This window comes from Leucoraja erinacea, chromosome 8, assembly GCF_028641065.1.
Source record: "Leucoraja erinacea ecotype New England chromosome 8, Leri_hhj_1, whole genome shotgun sequence".
Classification (NCBI taxonomy): Eukaryota; Metazoa; Chordata; class Chondrichthyes; order Rajiformes; family Rajidae; genus Leucoraja; species Leucoraja erinaceus.
This window is the reverse complement of record NC_073384.1, coordinates 11,840,534-11,861,692: the sequence shown is the minus strand read 5'-3', so window position 1 is coordinate 11,861,692 and position 21,159 is coordinate 11,840,534. Positions and strand designations below refer to the sequence as shown.

The 21,159-nt window shown below is 38.9% G+C and overlaps 1 protein-coding gene across 4 annotated transcripts in view; it reads left to right on the top strand.

Annotated features, from left to right (window-relative positions):
* The window catches only part of kiz (kizuna centrosomal protein), a 122,118-nt gene that overhangs the window by 29,166 nt on the left and 71,793 nt on the right, over window positions 1-21,159 (top strand). For all 4 annotated transcript variants that reach the window (XM_055638983.1, XM_055638982.1, XM_055638981.1 and 1 more), the window contains exon 5: window positions 20,359-21,001. In XM_055638983.1, coding sequence (XP_055494958.1) covers window positions 20,359-21,001 — 643 coding nt within the window. The remainder of the gene's footprint in view (window positions 1-20,358; window positions 21,002-21,159) is intronic.

Genomic DNA, 21,159 nt, shown 5'->3' with positions numbered 1-21,159 from the left:
AATATTTTTTATTGTTTTTAGAACTTTCTGTTTTCAATATTTCTAAAAGCCAGGAATGTTCAATAATAGAGGATTGTGTTAAATCTGTATTTATATAAATAAGACCTACCTTTTTGCTTGAATTTGCCGTGGGGATGTACTGCACAACTACTAAATTGTGCCCATTTAGCATTGCTCCCTGACCCCCAGTTTTCATTATATCTCTTTTAGTTCCAAGAGTCATGTCACTAATGCCAGTAATAACTGTCAACAGAGCTGTAATCTTATATATAAATAAAGAAAGCCTTCCCAGTAACCCTTGTTGCTTTTAATCACATTGTGCTTCAGGTATGTATGTGGCACTTGTGAAAATCGTATATCTAGAATTTTCCAAATATTGCTAAGTCAAGATATGCCTTGACCAAGCAGTAATTTGTGGTCCAGTTCTAACTTGAAAATAATTATGCACAGCAATACTTGATATAGTGTCTGTAAATAAATCTAAGATTGAATTCAATATTATGCTCATTTGAAGACAGCTGACACTGTGTTTTACACAGAAAGGTATTTGTCTTCTATAAATGACCACAACCCATTCCCTGGAGGAAACAGAAGATGACAGAGTACCATCACAAAACAAAAAGATGAGGTGAAATATGACTAAATCATGGACTGGTTATTATTTTATTTTGAAGCTCCCTTAAGAGTCAGGTATGCTTTTTAAATTTTGAATGAAGGTGTGTTTTTGTTCTGTTTAAAAAAAAAAAAAAGAAAAGAATATATTCACATCTATAAGGAAATCTAGCTGCTCGGAAGTAAACTAAGAATTAAATAATTTTGTTCTATACTGAGGTCAATAATTGAATACATTACAAATGTATGTGGACACGCTACATTTCAAGTGCTCTGCATCAAGAGCATTCTGGTACCAAGTCATGGGGTGCAATATAATATACCTCAGCCGAGCAATGCCTTCATTCTTTTTAATCACAAATAAGGCATCCTACTGATTTTGCAGTATGAATTTCAGTCCAGGTTGTGCCATACAGTCTGTTTGTTTTCACTTCAGATTGCACCCCCCCCCCTCAACAGGACCACTGTTTGTGCCATTTTTTAAATTTTTATTTGACCCCCAATGCCCATTTAGTGAAAGAATCATTGTGGCCTAATCCCACTTATCATGAAGAGCAATAGCTGCAAAATACAGACATTGGCAGCCATTCTCTTTCGGTTGTTGCTCAATGCTGTCGCCTCTAACCCTTCTTATGCTGTCTGCAGAAAATGCCTTCAGCACTGGGGGTGCTGTCAAAATAATTAGGTTGATGATGCCAGCACATTTCTCTAAGATCCAATATTACCAAGGGGATGATTATTAATTAATTTGAAGGTTTACTCTTGGCTACCTGCTGTTATGCCGATAGGTTGCTCCTCAGTGACATCATCCAAAAATATATCAGATATTTGTTGGCTTTTGTTTTGTTTTTCACTTAGCACATTTTAATATGTTCTGGTTAAATTGCTGAAGATGAGAACAAATTGTTTGTGATTAAAAGTAATTAAAAGCTTATATGAAAACTGTTGATGCTGGGGATAGACACAAAATGCTGGGGTAACTCAGCAGGACAGGCAGCATCTCGAGTCGAGACCCTTCGTCAGATTGCTTCAGACTTCAGATGCTGGGGATATATTCATCAGAAAAGTGGAAGAGCAATGTTTTGCAGAAGGTATTATTGGTGATTGGAATGTCAAATATTGCATTGGTCTCAATACACAATTTCATTTAATTAAATAATGTTTAATGAAGGAAACTATCTATTATGTGTTTCTCTTTGGAGGATTCCCCTTTTTATTATTTTCTATGAAGATGGTTATAGTAGGAATATATCATTGATGTCAACAAAATAGACATCTGTCATTAGTTTAGAGCTAGATTTGTGCATTTGGAACTGATCATATTTATTTTTATATTTGCCTGTTTATTGTATTACTTGTGTCAGATTGACAAATGTTGTTTTAAGAAACCACTAGAAGAGTGCAGAAAATGATGTCCAAAGTAGTGCTTGAGCAGAGAGGTTCGAGTCACTATAAAAATTGAAAAGATTGAAAAGTAGTCTGATATATGACCTGAGAAAAGGCTTTAGGAATATGTTTTTTCAGAGTGTAGACATGAAAAAGATGCTTCAACTTGTGGATTGGGTCAAAAGCAGGGGCAAAAAAATAAGATTTGTTTTATTCCTTCATTTTTGGTATCACTAACAAAGCCAGCATTTATTGTCCATTTGTAATTGCTATTGATAAGATGGCGGTGAGCCACTGTCTTAATCTGGTGCAGTTTTTCTGATAGAAGGTTGTTTGCGAGGTTTCTAGACTTTAGATCCAGTGCTGATAAAGGAATAAAGGTGAAGGACCAAGTCAAGCTGAGGTACAACTTGGAGGGGAACATGCGAGTAGTTGTGTTTCCAAGTGTCAGCTGCTCGTGGTGATAGAAGCCAAGGTTTTGGGAGATACTGTCGGATTAGATGAGGTGAGTGGATTTTTGTAGATCGTGGAGGAAATGAATGTGTAACGTGCTTACTGGGGCACCAGTAATGAGAGCTGCTGTGTACTGGATATTGTTCAGATTCATGAATATGTCTCTGGGGTAACAAGAGCTGTCATTCAGTGCAGGATACCTGGATTTTGACGAGCTCCTGTGACCATTGTAAATGGCCCAGCTGAGTTTCTGGTGGGGGCAAAGATGTGGATGGTGGGGACTTGATTTTTTTTTAATGCAATTGAATATCAAGGGTGGGTGGTTATTCTGCCACTTTACAAAGACGGTCATTCATTGGCATTTTTGTTGGGCCAATGCTATTTCTCAGATTTCAACCTTTAGGTGAGTGTTTTGAGGCTCTTGTTGTATGGAGAGAGAAGCTGCTTCATTGAGCTGTGAATGTGCAAACTTCAAAGGAAGACCACTGTTCAAGCAACTGAAGAGCACTGTTGAAGCATTTGAGAGCAGCGTTGATGGCATTATTTATCACTTGCTGATGATTGAAAGCAGACTGGTGTAGTGATTTGTCAGATTGGATTTGTCCTGCCTTTCGTGATCAAAATAAACCTGGGTATTTTTTCATCATTGCTCTTTGATAGTTACTCAAAAATAAAAAGTGGAATTCAGAAGGAATTTCTTAACTGAGATAATAATTGGGGCAGTGGCACCCAGATTTTATGTTTGTGGGACAATTTTTATGAAAATAAACTGTTGGGGAAAGTTGTTGCAGATTTTTCATGTGCATGTTTAGGGAGTGCATTGGGCATGCACAGTGACGTTGAGTGCAATATAATGTATTTTTGCACCCGAGTCCTCTGAAGCTCCCCACCTCTTCACAACCATTTGAGTTTGAGTTTAGTTTATTGTCACGTGTACGAGGTGAGGGAAAAGCTTTTGTTCCATGCTAACCAGTCAGCAGAAAGGCAATACATCATTACAATCGAGCTATCCACAGTGTGCAGATACACGATAAAAGGAATAATGTGAATAGCATTTAGTGCAAGATAAAGCCCATAAATTCCGATCAAAGATAGTTCGAGGGCCTACAATGAGATGGATAGTAGTTCAGGACTGCTCTCTAGTTGTTGGTAATATGGTTCAGACACCTGATAACAGCTGGCCTTAAATCTAGAGGTGTGCGTTTTCACACTTCTATACCTTTTCCCCAAGGGGGGAGGGGAGAAGAGTGAGTGGCTAGGGTTCGATTCGTCCTTGATTATGTTAGTGGCCTTTCCAAGGTAGCTTGAGGTGTAAATGGAGTCACTGGAAGGGAGATTGGTTGGTGTAATGGTCTGGGCTGCGTCCACAAATCTTTGCAGCTTCTTGTGGTCTTGGATGGAGCTGTTCCCAAACCTTGCTGTGATACATCCCCATAAAATGCTTTCTGTGGTATATTTGTAGAACTTGGTGAGAGTTGTCGGGGTATGCCAAACTTCCTAAGCCTTCTACGGGAGTAGAGTCCTTGGTGTGACCTCTTGGCCTTTGCTTCAATATGGGTCCAGGAGAATTTATTGGTAATATCTACTCCTAGGAATTTGAAGCTTTCAACTATCTCTACTTCGGTGCCGTCAATGCAAATGGGCTATGTGTACTTTCGCTTCCTGAAGTCGATTACTATCTCCTTAATCTTGCTGACGTTGAGTGAAATATTGTTGTCTCGACACCAAATCATGAGGTTCTCAATCTTTTGCTTGTTCTCAATCAAGCTTTTGATTCTTGCTTTAATCCTCATTAGTCCCTGTTTCTTTGTGCTGACCTCTCTGTAATCTGCTCACCATACCATAGTTATTCACAACCTCCTCAATCTTTAGCACAGAGGAAATTATATATCCAAGCTCAGGGGTAACTCAGCAGGTCAGTCTAGCTGAGGAGTTGTGTTAAATCCTGCTATGGAAAGATTGAAACAGCCAATGTCACTAATTCTATTAAATGTGAGACAGCCAATGCCACTAATTCTATTAAATGTCTAACCTTAAGATTTGAGCTTGCATGTGCAAAAAGCCTACTAACACAAATAGCAGAACCACGTCTGAAGAAGGGTTTCGGCCCGAAACGTTGCCTATTTCCTTCGCTCCATAGATGCTGCTGCACCCGCTGAGTTTCTCCAGCTTTTTTGTGTAACCTAGCAGAACCACTACCCTTGTACAACTTGCAGACATGCAGAATGACTAACCGCAGAGAACTGATTTTAACAAAGAATGGAAAACAAACAACTTCTTAATTGGAGGTGATCAACTTTAAGCAATTTTGCTGATAACCAACCTCAAACAAAGGGTGAAAAACAACCCCATATTTGAAGAAGACTGATAACATCATGCTAATGGATGACTGATGTAAAGGACTATGTGGAAGAAATGTAATTGGATAAGAAGGGGGAAGGAAAGCTTTGTTTAAAAGGTATATAAGGTAATGCCTGCAGAAGAGGAGTAGCGACTCTTTGCAGGGTTACCTGGCCTGCAGCCGGGTGAACTGATGTAAAGACTCTGTTCAATAAAAATGTACGTTTTTGGGAACCCAGTGATCTGGTCGATTATTGTCGCAACAAACGATGAAAAAGTCTTGAATCCTCATAGCCTTGCAGTGGCCAACAGATAGGAAGCCCATTGTTTACAGAAATAACTACACATGGAATAGTTGAGTCAAATTGCAATGATGCACTTTAGAGAAAGCTACTTATGAGAAAGGAATATGCTAATAAAGTTATATGACATAGGGAGCATAAACTTGGATCAGACCTGAATGGACCAACAGCATACTGTCATGTATTTTTGCCCCACCCTCAATCCCTCAATCACTTTAAACTATCAGACTGTGTTTTATCTTAATATTTCTCGATCTATGAATTGGTTTTAAATTAGTACCTGTTTTTTTCCCTCTATATTTAAAATGTGGCTAACTTTCTCAAAGCCACAATATTGCCATTCAACTGAGAAGTTCTTTGTGGTTCTTTCAGGTCATCCGAAGTGCAAGTACAGATTTGTAGCTTGTATGGGCTCGACAGAAGATATTTAGAGTCAATCTCGTAGTGTGACTAAAATCATGAGTTTGGTGGCATGTATTCTCTCTGTTAGTATTTGAGCATTTTCTGATGTTCAACTCTCTGCTGTGCGACTTGAACTCACAAATTAAGGCCCAGTTGAGGGTATTCCCAACTGAGCCCCAACGAACTGATTTTGAATACATTTCTAGCTCACGGATCTAGTTATTTTTCTTCTTCAAGAGGTGCATCCAGTATACAGGAGACACATGAGTTTAAAATGAATGTTCTTTTCTAGGCATTTTAAAATAATTTTATTTAGTTACCTTTATTTAGATAATGATATGAGGTTTCACATGTGTGCAAGACACCATGTAATATTGGTGACATTTAAATAAATGCTATGGTCTTGAAATTGAAAATAAATGAAGAAGGTTGCAATAAAATGAACCATACCACAATGACAATTTTAAGTTAACCAAAACATTATCTCAATTTTGTAGCAATATTTTGGTGGTTTAAAATGAAATTATATTTGATGTTTTCTATAGCACAATTAAAAATAATGAACTGTGAAATCAGCCATGCATTTATGCCAACTGCTGGCTGGCTGATCTTTTGTAGTGTTGTCAAATAAATGATGCAGTTGAAATCCACAGATTATTCCATGTATAGAGGCAGCAAAGCTCTTTTGAATTAAATGGCTGTAATATCTTGTAATAACTTGGAGCACACTGCCAAGAGTAGTCACTTGTAAATGCGTGCACAAACCCTCAGTTAGCGGATAATGGTATAAATAAAATGGCTCCAGCTCTATATTATTCAGGGAAGTTGCGATGCTGGCAGCACTTGTCCCTTAGGCTGCTTCATTCATTACAAGAAGCTGCCTATGCTGAAGCTGGAACGAGATGATAACATGTTATGATTTTCATATTTAATACATTCCTTGGAAGAGTGTGTGTGCTGTAGGTTGATAGAAGAATCAACTGCTACTTTCTGTGAAAGACTTTCTACTTTGCCCCAGAGCTAAAGATGGAATCACTCAGCCAAGAAATTAACTTTGTGTCTTTTACCTGCCTTGTATATCAACTCGGCTGGTTCTGTCGAAACCAATGAACACTATTATACAGTTAACTGTTTTATATTTAAGACTCTTATCAGAAAAGAAACAGAATCCATGCTCTTTGTTGTTGGGGAGGTAGTTATTTTACTGCAGTGCATCAGCAGAGATTAATCAGAAATTGTTTGAATTTTATTTTTAAATTTATAACGATAAACATGGATCTTAGAGGGGCTTTTTTTTAAAGTACAATATGATCTTATGGATAGCATTGGCAAAATTAATTTGTGTGTTCTTTAAGGTGTCAGACAGGTCACCTTTACTCAATAGTTCTTCCAATAAAACATTAATTTTAATTGAAGGTTATGACAAACTGTACTAGCAGAAGATGTATATTTAAATAACGACTTCAGCCATGCAGTCATTTTTAACAACCATATTGTTAAGATGCATTTATAGAAAGATATATCACATATATAATTTACCGCTAAAGCAATCTGACATTAAAATAGCATGGAAATGAAATTTGTAATGTTGTCTGTGTTAAACTTACAATGCAGCAATATATGCAGAATGGGTTTCTTTTCTTTGATTAAGACAATATACAATAGGTGCAGTAGGCCATTCGGCCCTTCGAGCCAGCACCGCCATTCAATGTGATCATGGCTGATCATCCACAATCAGTACCCCGTTCCTGCCTTCTCCCCATATCATCTGACTCCGCTATCTTAAAGAGCCGTATCACGCTCTCTCTTGAAAGTATCCAGAGAACCAGCCTCCACTGCCCACTGAGGCAGAGAATTTCACAGACTCACAACTGTGTGAAAAAGTGTTTCCTCATCTCCGTTCTAAATGCCTTATCCTTTATTCTCAAACTGTGGTCCCTGGTTCTGGACTCCCCCCAACATCGGGAATGTGTTTCCTGCCTCTAGCATATCCAAACCCTTAATAACCTTAAATTTCAATAAGATCCCCTCTCAGCCTTCTAAATTCCAGAGAATACATGCCCATTCTCTCAGCATATGACAGTCCCGCTATCCCGGGAATTAACCTTGTGAACCTACGTTGCACTCCCCGAATAGCACGAATATCCTTCCTCTAATAAGGAGACCAAAACTGCACACAATACTCCAGGTGTGGTCTCACTGGGGCCCTGTACAACTGCAGAAGGACTGCTTTGCTCCTATACTCAACTCCTCTTGTTATGAAGGCCAACATGCCATTTGCTTTCTGTACAGCCTGCTGTACCTGCATGCTTACTTTCATTGACTAATGAACAGGGACCCCCCAGATCCCGTTGTACTTCCCCTTTTCACAACTTTACACCATTTAGATAATAAACTGCCTTCCTGTTTTTGCTACCAAAGTGGATAACCTTACATTTATCCAAATTAAACTGCATCTGCCATGCATCTGCCCACTCGCCCAACCTGTCCAAGTCACCCTGCATTCTCATAGCATCCTCACAGTTCACACTGCCGCCAGCTTTGTATCATCTGCAAATTTATGTTACTTTAAATCCCTTCATCTAAATCATTGATGTACATGTAAAATTATAAAAGGACTGAACAAGCTAGATGCAGGAAAAATGTTCCCAATGTTGGGCGAGTCCAGAACCAGGGACCACAATCTTAGAATAAAGGGGAGGCCAATTAAGACTGAGGTGTGAAAAAACTTTTTCTCCCAGAGAATTGTGAATTTGTGGAATTCCCTGCCACAGAGGGCAGTGGAGGCCAAATCACTGGATGGATTTAAGAGAGAGTTAGATAGAGCTCTAGGGGCTAGTGGAATCAAGGGATATGGGGAGAAGGCAGGCACGGGTTGTTGATTTGTAATGATCAGCCATGATCACAATAAATGGCACTGCTGGCTCGAAGGGCCGAATGGCCTCCTCCTGCACCTATTTTCTATGTTTCTATGTAAATAGCTGCGGTCCCAGCATCCGAGCCTGGCGGTACCCCACTAGTGACTGCCTGCCATTCTGAAATGGACCCATTAATTCCTACTCTTTGTTTCCTGTCTGCCAACCAATTTTCTATCCATGTCAGCACTCTGCCCCCAATACCATGTGCCCTAGTTTTGCCCACTAATTTCCTATGAGAGACCTTATAAAATACTTTCTGAAAGTCCAGGTACACTACATCCACTGGCTCTCCCTTGTCCATTTTCCTTGTTACATCCTCAAAAAATTCCAGAAGATTAGTCAAGCATGATTTCCCCTTTGTAAACCCATGCTGACTCGGACCAATTCTGTTACTGCTATCCAAATGTGCCACTATTTCATCTTTTATAATTGACTCCAGCATCTTCCCCACCATCGATGTCAGGCTAACTGGTCTATAATTCCCCGTTTTGTCTCTCCCATCTTTCTTAAAAAGTGGAATAACATTAGCTACCCTCCAATCCACAGGAACTGATCCTGAATCTATAGAACATTGGAAAATGAACACCAATGCGTCCACAATTTCTAGAGCCACTTCCTTAAATACCCTGGGATGCAGACCATCAGGCCCTGCGGATTTATCAGCCTTCAGTCCCATCAGTCTACCAAAAAACCATTTCCTGCCTAATTAGGATTTCCTTCAGTTGCTCCTTCATCCCAGATTGTCTGGCCACTAGTACATCAGGAAGATTGTTTGTGTCCTCCTTAATGAAGCCTGATCCAAAGTACCTATTCAACTCATCTGCCATTTTCTTGTTCCCCATAATAAATTCACTTTTTTCAGTCTTCAAGGGTCCAACTTTGGTCTTAACTATTTTTTCCTCTTCACATACCTAAATAAGCTTTTAAAAGCTTTGTAGCTCTTTGCTAGAGGTAAAAGAAGTGAATGTCAAAACTATTTTTTACTCAGAGAGTGGTAGTGGTGTGGAATGAGCTTCCAGTGGAAGTGGTGTCGGCAGGTTCTTTGGTATCATTTAAAAATAAATTGGATAGGCATAGGGATGAGAAGGGAATGGAGGGTTATGGTATGAGTGCAGGCAGGTGGGACTAAGGGAAAAAAAGTTGTTCGGCACGGACTTGTAGGGCCGAGATGACCTGTTTCCGCGCTGTAATTGTTATATGGTTATTATATGGTTATATCAAATTACTGCATTGGGCAATTCGCACAGGGAACTGTTTGAAGTTCTGTGCCAATTATAAAACATTTAGCATAGATTTTATGGTAGCTGCCGTTCTTTTCACATTTTAAACTATGATGCCAAAATCCCGATTACCTCCAGTAGTCGGCAGGACGTTCGAAGGGATAAAAGGCTGGAAAAATACAAATTTACACTGGCCTTTAGAGGTGGAGAATGATATTAGCGATGATTTTTCATCCAAGTTATCTGATTACCCTCATTTGCCTCTCACTTTCATTTACTAAATCTTGTTAGTCCATCTCCCTAGAATGCTGTAGTCTTCCAAACACTGGTACTGATTCTTGTCAACGAGGGAAAATACTCACCACAATTGATGGTATGACAAGCTGTTGAAAAGACTCAATGCATTTTTCTACATCCTAATTTTAGACCCTCACTTCAGCTCACGATTTGTTAATTTTCCTACTTCTCTACATAATGTATTTTTTATGGTTCAGATTTTCATATTTCTTGGTGTTATCTCACAGCTGTATTATCATCCTGGCTTTTATCTACTTTCATGTTTCCAATCTTTTCCATCTTGATTGCTTTATTGGTGGCTTATTTTCACTGATGGCTTACTGATATTATTTTTATTTTAGCTAACTTGCTTTCTTTTTTTTCTTAGGCAGCCACTCAGAATCAGGGATGATTTATTTCCACTCAGTATGTAGGTTCAGATGCGGCTGGCGAGGCCAGTGTGGGAACTGCAGGCTTCTCCTTAGATGAGGCAAATGGTGTCTGATGAGGGAGGCAGATAGGTTGCTTATTTTTTAAATTATAAAGTTAAAAGTGAATCTTAGAGGGCTTTTTTAAAGTACAATTTGACAGACTGTAGTGATCTTATGGATAGCGTTGACTAAATTAATTTGTATCATCTCTAAGCTGACAGGCAAATCATCTTCATGCAAGGATTTCTCCAATAATATTTTCATTCCAATTGAAGTTTATGACAAATGGTATTTGCAAAGATGTATATTAAATAAAATTTTTTAGCCATGTAGTCGTTTTTAATAGTGATATCCTACTTTTAAGACAACACAGTGCTATGAACATTGAATTCTCCAATTTCAAGTAATTTGACATATTAATATATTTTCACGATTAAACAAATGTGTATAAATCATGCACCATTGTTTTTATTACTTTATAAAAGTGAAAAATACTTAAATGTATGCACTTAAAAAGCTGCAAAATAATCATGACGTCTGTACCTATTGATTTTCCCACTTGATAAAAATGTTCATGAAATTGCATTGTTCAAAAAAAACTCTAATACTTTTACTTGAACAGATATAACCCTCTCCAGAAACTAAAATTTATAGTCTGTTCTTTGGTTACAAGAGTTCAAGTGTCGAAACAAATTATACCAGATGCTTTTTTCACTGACATTTTTTTTCATATCTCAAGGACATAAATGCACTGCAGTAAATTGTAGCATCTTTTTCACTTCAAGAATTTTAGCTGAATAGAACAACACAAGATATAGTGCAACAATTACTTTGGAATAATACCACAGATTGCTTCAGTGCCACTCTGTACTTTTTCTTTGCTGATTTCATAACATCTCTGTAATTTTTAGTTTCTATAATATAAATAGAGAAATTAGGTTACTATGCAGTGTGCAGGTACAGGAAGTAATAAGGAAGCCCAATAAATTCTAACCGTTTATTGCCGAGGAGGTGGAAAAAGTCAGGGGGTTTATGGTTTAGGTATACAGGGCATTGGTTGGACCAAATCTGGGACACTGTATACATTATTGATCTCTTTATATAGGGAGAATCTTAATATGTTGGAAAGGATGGTCAGGATATGTTTATGTCTGCTGAAGGTTAGAAGAGCGAATAGGGACCTAATTGAAACACATAGGATCCTATACAAGTAAGATCTTGGCAGGATGGATTTGGAAAGGCGCCTTCTCTTGAAGGAAAATCTAGAACCAAGGGTCATTGATTAAACATAAGTGGTCACACACTTAAATCAGAGAAGAGATAATTTATTTTCTCGTAGACATTTCTGGGTCATTGGAAATCTCTTCCCAAAGTGGCGGGAGAAGTAGTCTTTGAATATTTTCTAAGGCAAAGGTAGATCGATACTGGGTAAACAAGATGGAAGATTATCAAGGAAAGACAGACATGCTGGGTTAAGGTTACAATTAGATGAGCCATGATCCTATCAAGTGTCAGAATGGACTCGAGGGGCTGTGTGGCCTACCCCACCTCCTCATTCACATGTTTTTAGGTTTGTATGTTTTAAATCAGAATATTGTCCTTGCATTTGGGAATTAGAACAGTTAAAGTCTTCATATTTATCCATAATGTTTGTATTATCTGAAATAAATGTTAAAGAAATATTTACATTATCCGGATTTGATATTTCCTCCATCATAAAATCTAAAAGTAGATTTCAAGAGAAGAATATAACCAATAAAATAAAAATTTCCTTCACTCAGAAGATTGTTACTACATGCATCAAACTTTGCCTTTTTCGAGGTTTAATATTCAATCTAAAACTGTGGTCTTCACCGGAATTAACCTGAAGGGTTATTCTGGTTATTTGGTATATCTGAAGGTTGTTCCTTCAGTTCACTGATTTGAGTCATACCACCTCTTGATATTATTATTCCATTATCTGCAATAATTTTTTCATGATTTTTGTGAGTCTTGATAATCAAATTTTAACCGAGGTTAGAAGTATGCCATAGATGAGGGATTTTAGGCGCTGGAATCTGGAGTGAAAGAAAGAGAGTTGCTGGAGGAACTCGGCGTGCAAGGAAATGGACAGTCAATACTTTGGGTCTCAACCTGAAGCATTGACTGTCCAGTTTCCTCCAAGGCTGCTGCCTAACCCGCTGATTTCCTCCAAACACCTCTTACAGAGTTATACAACATGGAAACAGGCCTTTCAGCTAAGCTCGTCCATGCCAACCAAGCTACTCTATCTAATCTAGTCCCATTGCCTGTGGTTGGCCCATATCCCCCTAAATCTTTCCTATCCATGTACCTGTCCAAATATCTTTTAAATGTTGTTATTGCACCTGCCTCAACTGCTTCCTCTGGCGACTTTTTCCATATATAAGCACCACCTTCTGTCAAAACATTTTCCTTCAGGTTCTAATTCATTCTTTTTCTCACCTCTCACCTGCTTCACCTTAAACCATGCCCTTTAGTAGTGTCAGGTCAAGGCGTAGCCTTGCAACTGGTACCATGTAGTCCAGTTCAACTTCTGGGACGCTCATCCTTCATGGAAAGTCTGCTTTGGCGGACCAGGCAGACAATAGACAATAGGTGCAGGATTAGGCCATTTGGCTCTTCGAGCCAGCACCATTCAGTGATCATGGCTGATCATCCACAATCAGTACCCCGTTCCTGCCTTCTCCCCATATCCCCTGACTACGCTATCTTTAAGAGCCCTATCAAGCTATCCAGAGAACCGCAGAAGAGATCTTTATGAACCAAAGGCTGGAAAGGCGACGCAGCAACGGACTGTGGAATGCAAAGGGGTAGTCAGAGCACTAAAGACGACATGGCCATCCACTACAGCCATGAAGTCTCCAGCCGTGATGATTTCTCATACCACTGGACTTTGACTTCTGCGGCCGAGAAGGTGGGGTTGTTACAGCGCAACAGCTTCTCCACCTTAAACTCATTCACGCACAGGTTTTTGTGCAGCCCTCTTCTCTACACAAAGCCCTGTGGCGATGGGCTAGGAGCAAAACGACAGGTAGAGGTTACTACTGGAAGTCGTAGTTCCGAACCTGCACGTCGTCGGCCTATGGTCGCTCTTCTTTGTACCAGGGCAGCAAGGAAGTTCGGCAGCATCCCAGGCGACTGAGCAGCCGTTCAAGACACCACTGCTCACCCTAGTAAGGGAGTGGACTGGACTCATGGGCCATGTCAGAACTCACCAGAATTGAGACTGCACAAACAGCCATCGTCGTTACCGACGGGCCACCACCCCTACACAAGGACAAGTGCATTCACCCTATCCCTCTCACTATTTCATACTAAGATCATCACTCAGCCTCCAGTGCTCCAAGGAATGTCGCCCTAGCTGGCCCAAATTCTCCTTATAACTTCAAGGAACATTGTCATAAATATTCTCTGCACTCTTTCCAGCTTGATGGTATATTTCCTACAGTAGGGTAACTACAACTGAACATAATACTGCAAACGTGGCCTCATCAATATCTTGTACAACTATAGCATAACATCCAGGAGCTACACTCAATTCCTCGACTGAAGGCCAATTTTTTTCAGGGAACCATGTACTTGTATTCTTCAATCCTTCTACTCTGCAACACTGCCCAGGACCCCACTGTGAACGTCCTGTACTATATTAACTTCCCAATATGCAACATTTTGCACATATCTGAATTAAGCTCCATTAGCCATTCCTTGACCCACTTGCCCAACTGCTCACGATACACCTATAATTCCTGATAATCATCGTCTCTGTCTACGATACCTCCTCTATAAGATTACCCTGCGCTCCTGGACCTGCTCAAACTTTCTGCTTCCCAAAAGTGCACATTTTGCAGACTTGCTGCATATGTAGAGCAGAGAGAATGAGAAAGAAAGCAGCAACGACTATGAGCATCAATCCTTAGATAATTCCATATCAACTTAAGTTGGTTTCATGTGTTAGTAAATAAATGCATTGCTGTTATGTTTGGCAATGTGGCTGGCAGCTAACTGGATCACGATGGCTACGGTGGAAGCTTTAACAAACCCGCAAGTTCCTGTTTCTGTGATATGAAATTGCCTGGGTATTACTGAATTACTGTTAAAACACAAAGTACATGTGCTACAACACCAGGATAAGTGCTCATCCAGGAAAACCAAGCCCAATGCCGAAGTCGTTTTCTAAACTACCTATACACGCCTATGCTGTAGAACAATAACTAATTTCACATTCAGTAATAAGCTATCTACTGTACATGTTAACAAACACACAAGCTAAATGTTTAACCAAGAACACAATCTCAATGCCACATGAGAATCTAAAACACCTTTGCACAGTTAAATGATGCAGCAGCAAAAACTAGGTGTGTATATGTCACTATATCATTTGGGTCATCAAGTGGGCACCTCCCTTCACTGGTGTTTTGTTGAGTTAGACAATAGGTGCAGGAGTAGGCCATTTGGCCCTTCGAGCCAGCACCGCCATTCAATGTGATCATGGTTGATCATTCCCAATCAGTACTCCTTTCCTGCTTTCTCCCCATATCCCCTGACTCCGCTATTTTTAAGAGCCCTATCTAGCTCTCTCTTGAAAGCATCCAGTGAACCTGTCTGAGGCAGAGGGTGGTGTTAGGCATTGTCCTTGCAGCTAACTTTATCACAATGGCTACTGTGGAACAAACCTGCAGGGTCTTCTTTCTGTTATATGAAATTACCAGGATATTAATAATATTTGCACTTTTTTTGGTAAGCTTGTTATCTTAATGCCATGGACAACCTGGGAAACTGTCAGGAATGAAGTGGAAAGTCTTGTATCTCAATGTAACAAGCCCATACTTTTTCGTGGCAGCTAGTTGAAATCTACTTTTGTATGTTTGGTTAATACATGACTAAGTTCAGACTAAGTTTAATTTTAAAGAAAAAGAATAGCTTTGATAATTTATTTGTTAGATGAGTATCCTGCTGCAGAAAAAAAACAATATCTCTGATCTCCAAGAGTAAATGTTGAGTATCTTATCTATAAATTACATAAATTGTAGAAGCTGATTAACTATGAGTAAAAGAAATAATCAACTTCTCATGTATTTACACTTGCTGGTAAAACATAATAATCAAACGACATTTTTAACAAAATATATTTTTTAAACTGTTACACATTTTGTTACAATATATATCATCTCATTATAATTCTCTGAGTTCTGGGACTCTGCTTGAGACTGACCTTGAGTCATGTTTCTTTTATGTTGTATTTCATTGCAAGTTATGCTTATGGTTTGTTCACTACAGCTCACAACTCATTAGAGCATGCAAAATCCTTGGCTCCCAAGGCTTCCTATAATGAGGGTGGAGCATACCATCAATGCAGCTTTAGCTTTTGTTCAGAGTAAGGGTTCTGAAAATTGCTTTCTCAGTTGTGTTTAGGGAGGGCAAGTTTTCCAGTTCCCCCATTGCTGATTGCTACAGGCTTACCTCTACTGGATGAGCACATCTGTTAGTGCAGAGTGGGGGAAAGATCAGACTTAGACTTAGCTGTATTGTGCTCTGTAATTGGATAGCCTGCTGGCACTCACTGCTAAGAATGATGCATGAATAATGACCACTTGGGCGAGATATTAGAAGGCAGTAAGAGTCGATGAAAAATGGTCCAATGGTAGTGCCTTCAGGAACGAAGAGGATATGAGAATATTTAAACAAAAATTCCACTGATCTTTACTGTCACCACACTAATTACAGAACTGGATTTATGGAAAAGGATCTTTCTGATGTGAATAGAAAGTAAACAATTTCTATTCCATGATTATTAAATTACAGAAAACACACTGAGGTTCTTACTTTGAAATACATTTTACTTCTTATGGAACTGGGAAATACGGTTCAGTGGTACTTTATTGTCACGTGTACCGAGGGGCAGTGAAATTTATTTTTGCATATAGTTCACTACAAGTGTTACTATACATAAGCACATATTAGTACACTGAGATAGTATACGAGTGTCGTCAGATTTGGTACCATTTTTAAGTCACAGTTGTTGTAAGTGCAGTGTTTCATAACCCGACCATGAAGGTCCGAGTCGTGGAGGCATTGTTGTGTCGGCCTGGCCAAGTGCTGTCGGTGATAGACACAAAAAGCTGGAGTAACTCAGTGGGACAGGCAGCATCTCTGGAGAGAAGGAATGGGTGACGTTTCGGTTTGATCCAAAACTAAAATGAATCGCGTACTACAAAGGTACTCCACACCTTATGTAAGGGTTAGGTTCCGTGAACCCTTAAGTAAGTCACATTTTAACGTAAGTGGGAATCATCATCCCCCTCCCCTGCCTGAAATAACTCATTAAGCCTGAAGAAGGGTCTCGACCCAAAACGTCGCCTGTCGTGTTCTCCAAAAATGCTGCCTGGCACGCTGAGTTATTCTAGCACATTGTGTCAGTCACTGAGAGTATTAACTGCATCAGCGGCATCTGACTGCATCCAGGACACTTTCTGCGGTGCACGGCCTTCTGAGAAAGCACCGCTGCCATTATCGGCTTGAGTTCCATCTCGTTGTTTGGGCATTTTCTTGCAGCACGTGGCCTTCTGGATAAGCCATAGCTGGCTTGTTTCGAGGTAAAATTTGAGTGATCGCACAATGTCATGGAAATTATAAACTGCCTTGATTGTACTAGGGACTGGGTATGTAATTGTTTACGTTGCCTATTTTTCTGTAAGTTGGGGAGTGTCTGTATATAATTGCAAGGCTATGAGAAAAGAGCAGGGAGAAGTGAACAGATGCATTACTCATGCAATCTCTCAAGTGGACTATGAGGGAAAAATGGCCTTCTCATGTGTTGTTATTATTCTAACAACCTCCAAGACAATAATCAGTAGAAAACAATGTCTCCTTGATTATAATCTGAAAGAGGAAGAATGGTATACCAATATCTATGATATTGACCTAAATTACATTGGTGATGCCACTGTGCAAACTTGCATGTTTACATAACTAACATCACCACTGCATCATTGAACAGTACTTTCCATGTCAAAACCTGGAAGGAAATAATGAATAGGACCTCAAGGATGTTGAACATTTTGCATCCTATGACCAATCTATGTCAGTCCATTTCAAGAGAATGTTGTTACAACATAAGTTCGGAATTTGAGGAGAACCAATTTAGTTTCATGCAACCTTCACGGTAGAATTCTTGGTCACAATTGATGCACATTTGAGTTTACTATGATTAATTTATCAGTTGTTATTTACAGTTTTGCTCCCCTTTTCAATAATTTCTGATAGACAAAATTAAAAATATATGTTTTCTTTGAACTGTTATGAGAGTCATTTTTTCTGTTGAAAACTAAACTGTATATTTCTTTTTGCAATAATAGTTTAGCAATAATATTGTTTATTTCTACCTGAACATTGGTGACCAGAATATGTTACAATTGCAAAACATTTATAGGAGCAGGGAGGTTTACTTGTTGTACAGGGTTTCTGGAGTATGCGTACAGTTTTTGTCTCCAAATCTGAGGAAGGACATATTGAGCTGTTAAGGTGTCACCAGACTGATTTGGGATGTCAGGACTGTTTATTCTTCTGTACAGCACTCTTAGAATTTAGAAGATTGGGGATCTTATAGAAACTTACAAAATTCTTAAGGGGTTACACCGATGTTAGGGAAGTCCAGGACAAGGGGTCACAGCTTAAGGATAAGGGGGAAATCCTTTAAAACCGAGATGAGAAGAACTTTTTTCACACAGAGAGTGGTGAATCTGTGGAACTCTCTGCCACAGAGGGTAGTTGAGGCCAGTCATTGGCTATATTTAAGACATTTTATGTGGCCCTTGTGGCTAAGGGGATCAGGGGGTATGGGTCGACGGGGGATACTGAGTTGGATGATCAGCCTATCATATTGAATGGCTGCAGGCTACGAAATCCTGGTATGTTTCTATGACACATTTTTGCGCCTCATGTGAGCTGTTAAGGTGTCTGTTTATGATGTCTTGTTTATTCTTCTGTACAGCACTTTGGTCAACATTGGCTGTTTTAAAGTGCTTAACAAATAAAGTTGGATTGGATTGGATGGAACATAGCAATGTGCGACAGGAAGTCACAAACATTTTATCCTTACACAATGGGTCGAGGTTCTATAATATTCTTACAATCCGGTATTTCTGACACACCTTTTGCGCCTCCAACACTTCAAAATTCTTGCAACCAAGTTTGTAGGGTTGTGGAAACGAGCCACTGCAGATTCTGGTTTACAAAATAAAAGTGCTGGAGTAACTCAGCAGGTCAAACAGCATCACTGTAGAACATGGTTAGGTGATGTTTCGGTTCTGGACCATTGTTCAGATTAGCCATGTATGAAAAGCAGTGGTCAAACCACTGTTCCAAAAACTTTCTTTCCAATAATCGAAATCTTGAAATTACTTCAGCAGTGATGTGGCATAGGGAATGAGGAACGAATGAAGAAACATGGATAGGGGAAAGGGAGAAAAATAATATCATCCATGATCTTTCTACTTGAGAGCACAGTACACAACACCCAGATTCAATCTGGACTGCGGGTGCTGTCTGTACAGAGTTTGTATATTCTTCCCCTGAACGCGTGGGTTTTCTCCGACACTTCGGCTTCCGAGATCTTCTGTTTTCTCCCACACTCCAAAGACGTACAGGTATGTTGGTAAAGTGTGTGTAGGATAGTGTTAGTGTGCGGGGATCGCTGGTAGCCATGGACCCAGTGGGCCGAAGGGCCTGTTTCCGTGCTGTTTCTCTAAACTAAACTAAACTAAAAGAATGGAGAGAACCCTGTCATATTGAATCTGCAACATCTCTCGGGACATCTGTGGATATATTGAATGTAAAATAACACTGTTAATGCTGCTATTGTGCCAGCCCGCACAAACCATAATATCCTCTAACAGAGTAATGCATTGGGAGTTTCAGCATTGGTTTAAGATGTAAGTAATGATATAAACAAAAATGGAAAAATTGGGTTAAAATGCATCAGCCGAGTCAGGTGTCACCTAATGGTGTATTTTTCTATATTTCACCACGCACTGTTGTGTCTAATCATACCACTTGATGGGGTTACAGATAATTTCATAATTAGATTTAATATAAGAATATTTTATTTGCATAATATATTGTGTTATGTGAAGTGCAGCTAATTTTCCCATTTCCAGTCATTATACAAACTGTTTCAATTAATGTTCTGAAAATAGTACAGTGGAACAACTTAGCACTGTAAGTTTTTATTTCTATGATTTAATGTGATGCATATGAATAGATTTTTTAATGGTCTTTTTGAAAACATGATTCTCACTTGATTCCTGAATCAATGTTCTGAATGTTTGAAAGTATATTTTCATTTGTTTAATGATAACAAAAAAAACCTTGTGTAAATGAATGTTACTGCTTCAGCGTCAAAAAGGTGGAGACTTAGGTTCATCAAACAGTTAATTATTCAGACGTTTTTTACTTAGTTAAGAATTCTTTCCCACAAACTCCGGCTTTAATCAACTTATTTGCATTAAGATATTAAATGACTCAAAAAATTGAGATCTATTATATAGCAAAATGTAATTATTAACATTGAAGCAGCATGCGATAAAAATATATGGTAATTTCTGCTGCACATTGCATTTTATATAAATCTCACTTTCGGGAATGAAGCACTGAATGTAACCCTCATTGCACAAATAAATGGAGAAGTGTACTGTCTACATATTTAATTGGAAGGAATTTGCCAAACTGAATTTTAACATGTTTGACTGAAAACGAACACATTTTCTGTACAAACATAATTATAGACTGTTAGAATTGCACTGAGAGATTTGTTTATTGTGGTGGAAAAATATTTCAAAATGCAAAATATACTTTTTTGTGTGAATGAATGCCAATATCATGGACCATATATTTAATTGCAAAGAATTTCATATATGATTTATTTATGGAATAGTTCCAGCGGTTAAATGAAATAAAACTGCATTGATTGCTAAGTAATATTTGATGTTTTTTTTACCAGGAAAGAAATTCATCAAATCAAACAAGCACAAATGTTGGCAAATACCTGTCAAAGGGATTATATCACACTGCCACTCACTTTATGGGCCAGCCAACATCAGAGACTGCAAATGGAACATGTTTGAGTCCACAACAAAACTATTACCTGCCCATGGAGAGCATTTTATCTCCTCAGCCAAACAGGCAGGTGGCAGCAATGCAGTGTAATTCAGTGATGGACAACTTGAAGGTACTCACGTCAAGCAAGGGAAGGCAAAACTTCCATACTGTTTCTGACACAATGGACAGGAAGACAGGGCTTCCAGACTGTGAAGTAATGCCACTCACTCCCATAATCTCTTCTAAAACTGCAAGACATAACAATGAAGCGATCGAAATTAACAGGAACATTCGAGCAAAAGGTTCAGTTGGCAGTCTGGAATTAGCTTCACCTGCGGCTCAGTTAGGGCCCATTAAGGAAGAAATGAAAGAAGGCACAATGCAAAAGGACGTTAAGAATCAACTGCCAGATAAAGATAATATTCGTAACAATCCTGCTACGCCTAAACAGACACCTGAGCAGTTTCAGAAATTGCCCATGGATCCAGCACACGACTCTGGTAGTTTTGCCATGACCCGACAAAGAAGCAAAGTATTTTATTTAGGTAATACTTTCTTTGCTCAGTATTCTCTTCTCTGTTCATGTAGGTACAATGTGGTTTATGCAAAATATCAGAAGACAGTTTATTAAGTTAATGCAAATTATAATGCAGAATTTGAGTTATTACAGCTTTTATTGGCAGCAGATAGACCAAATGCTGTA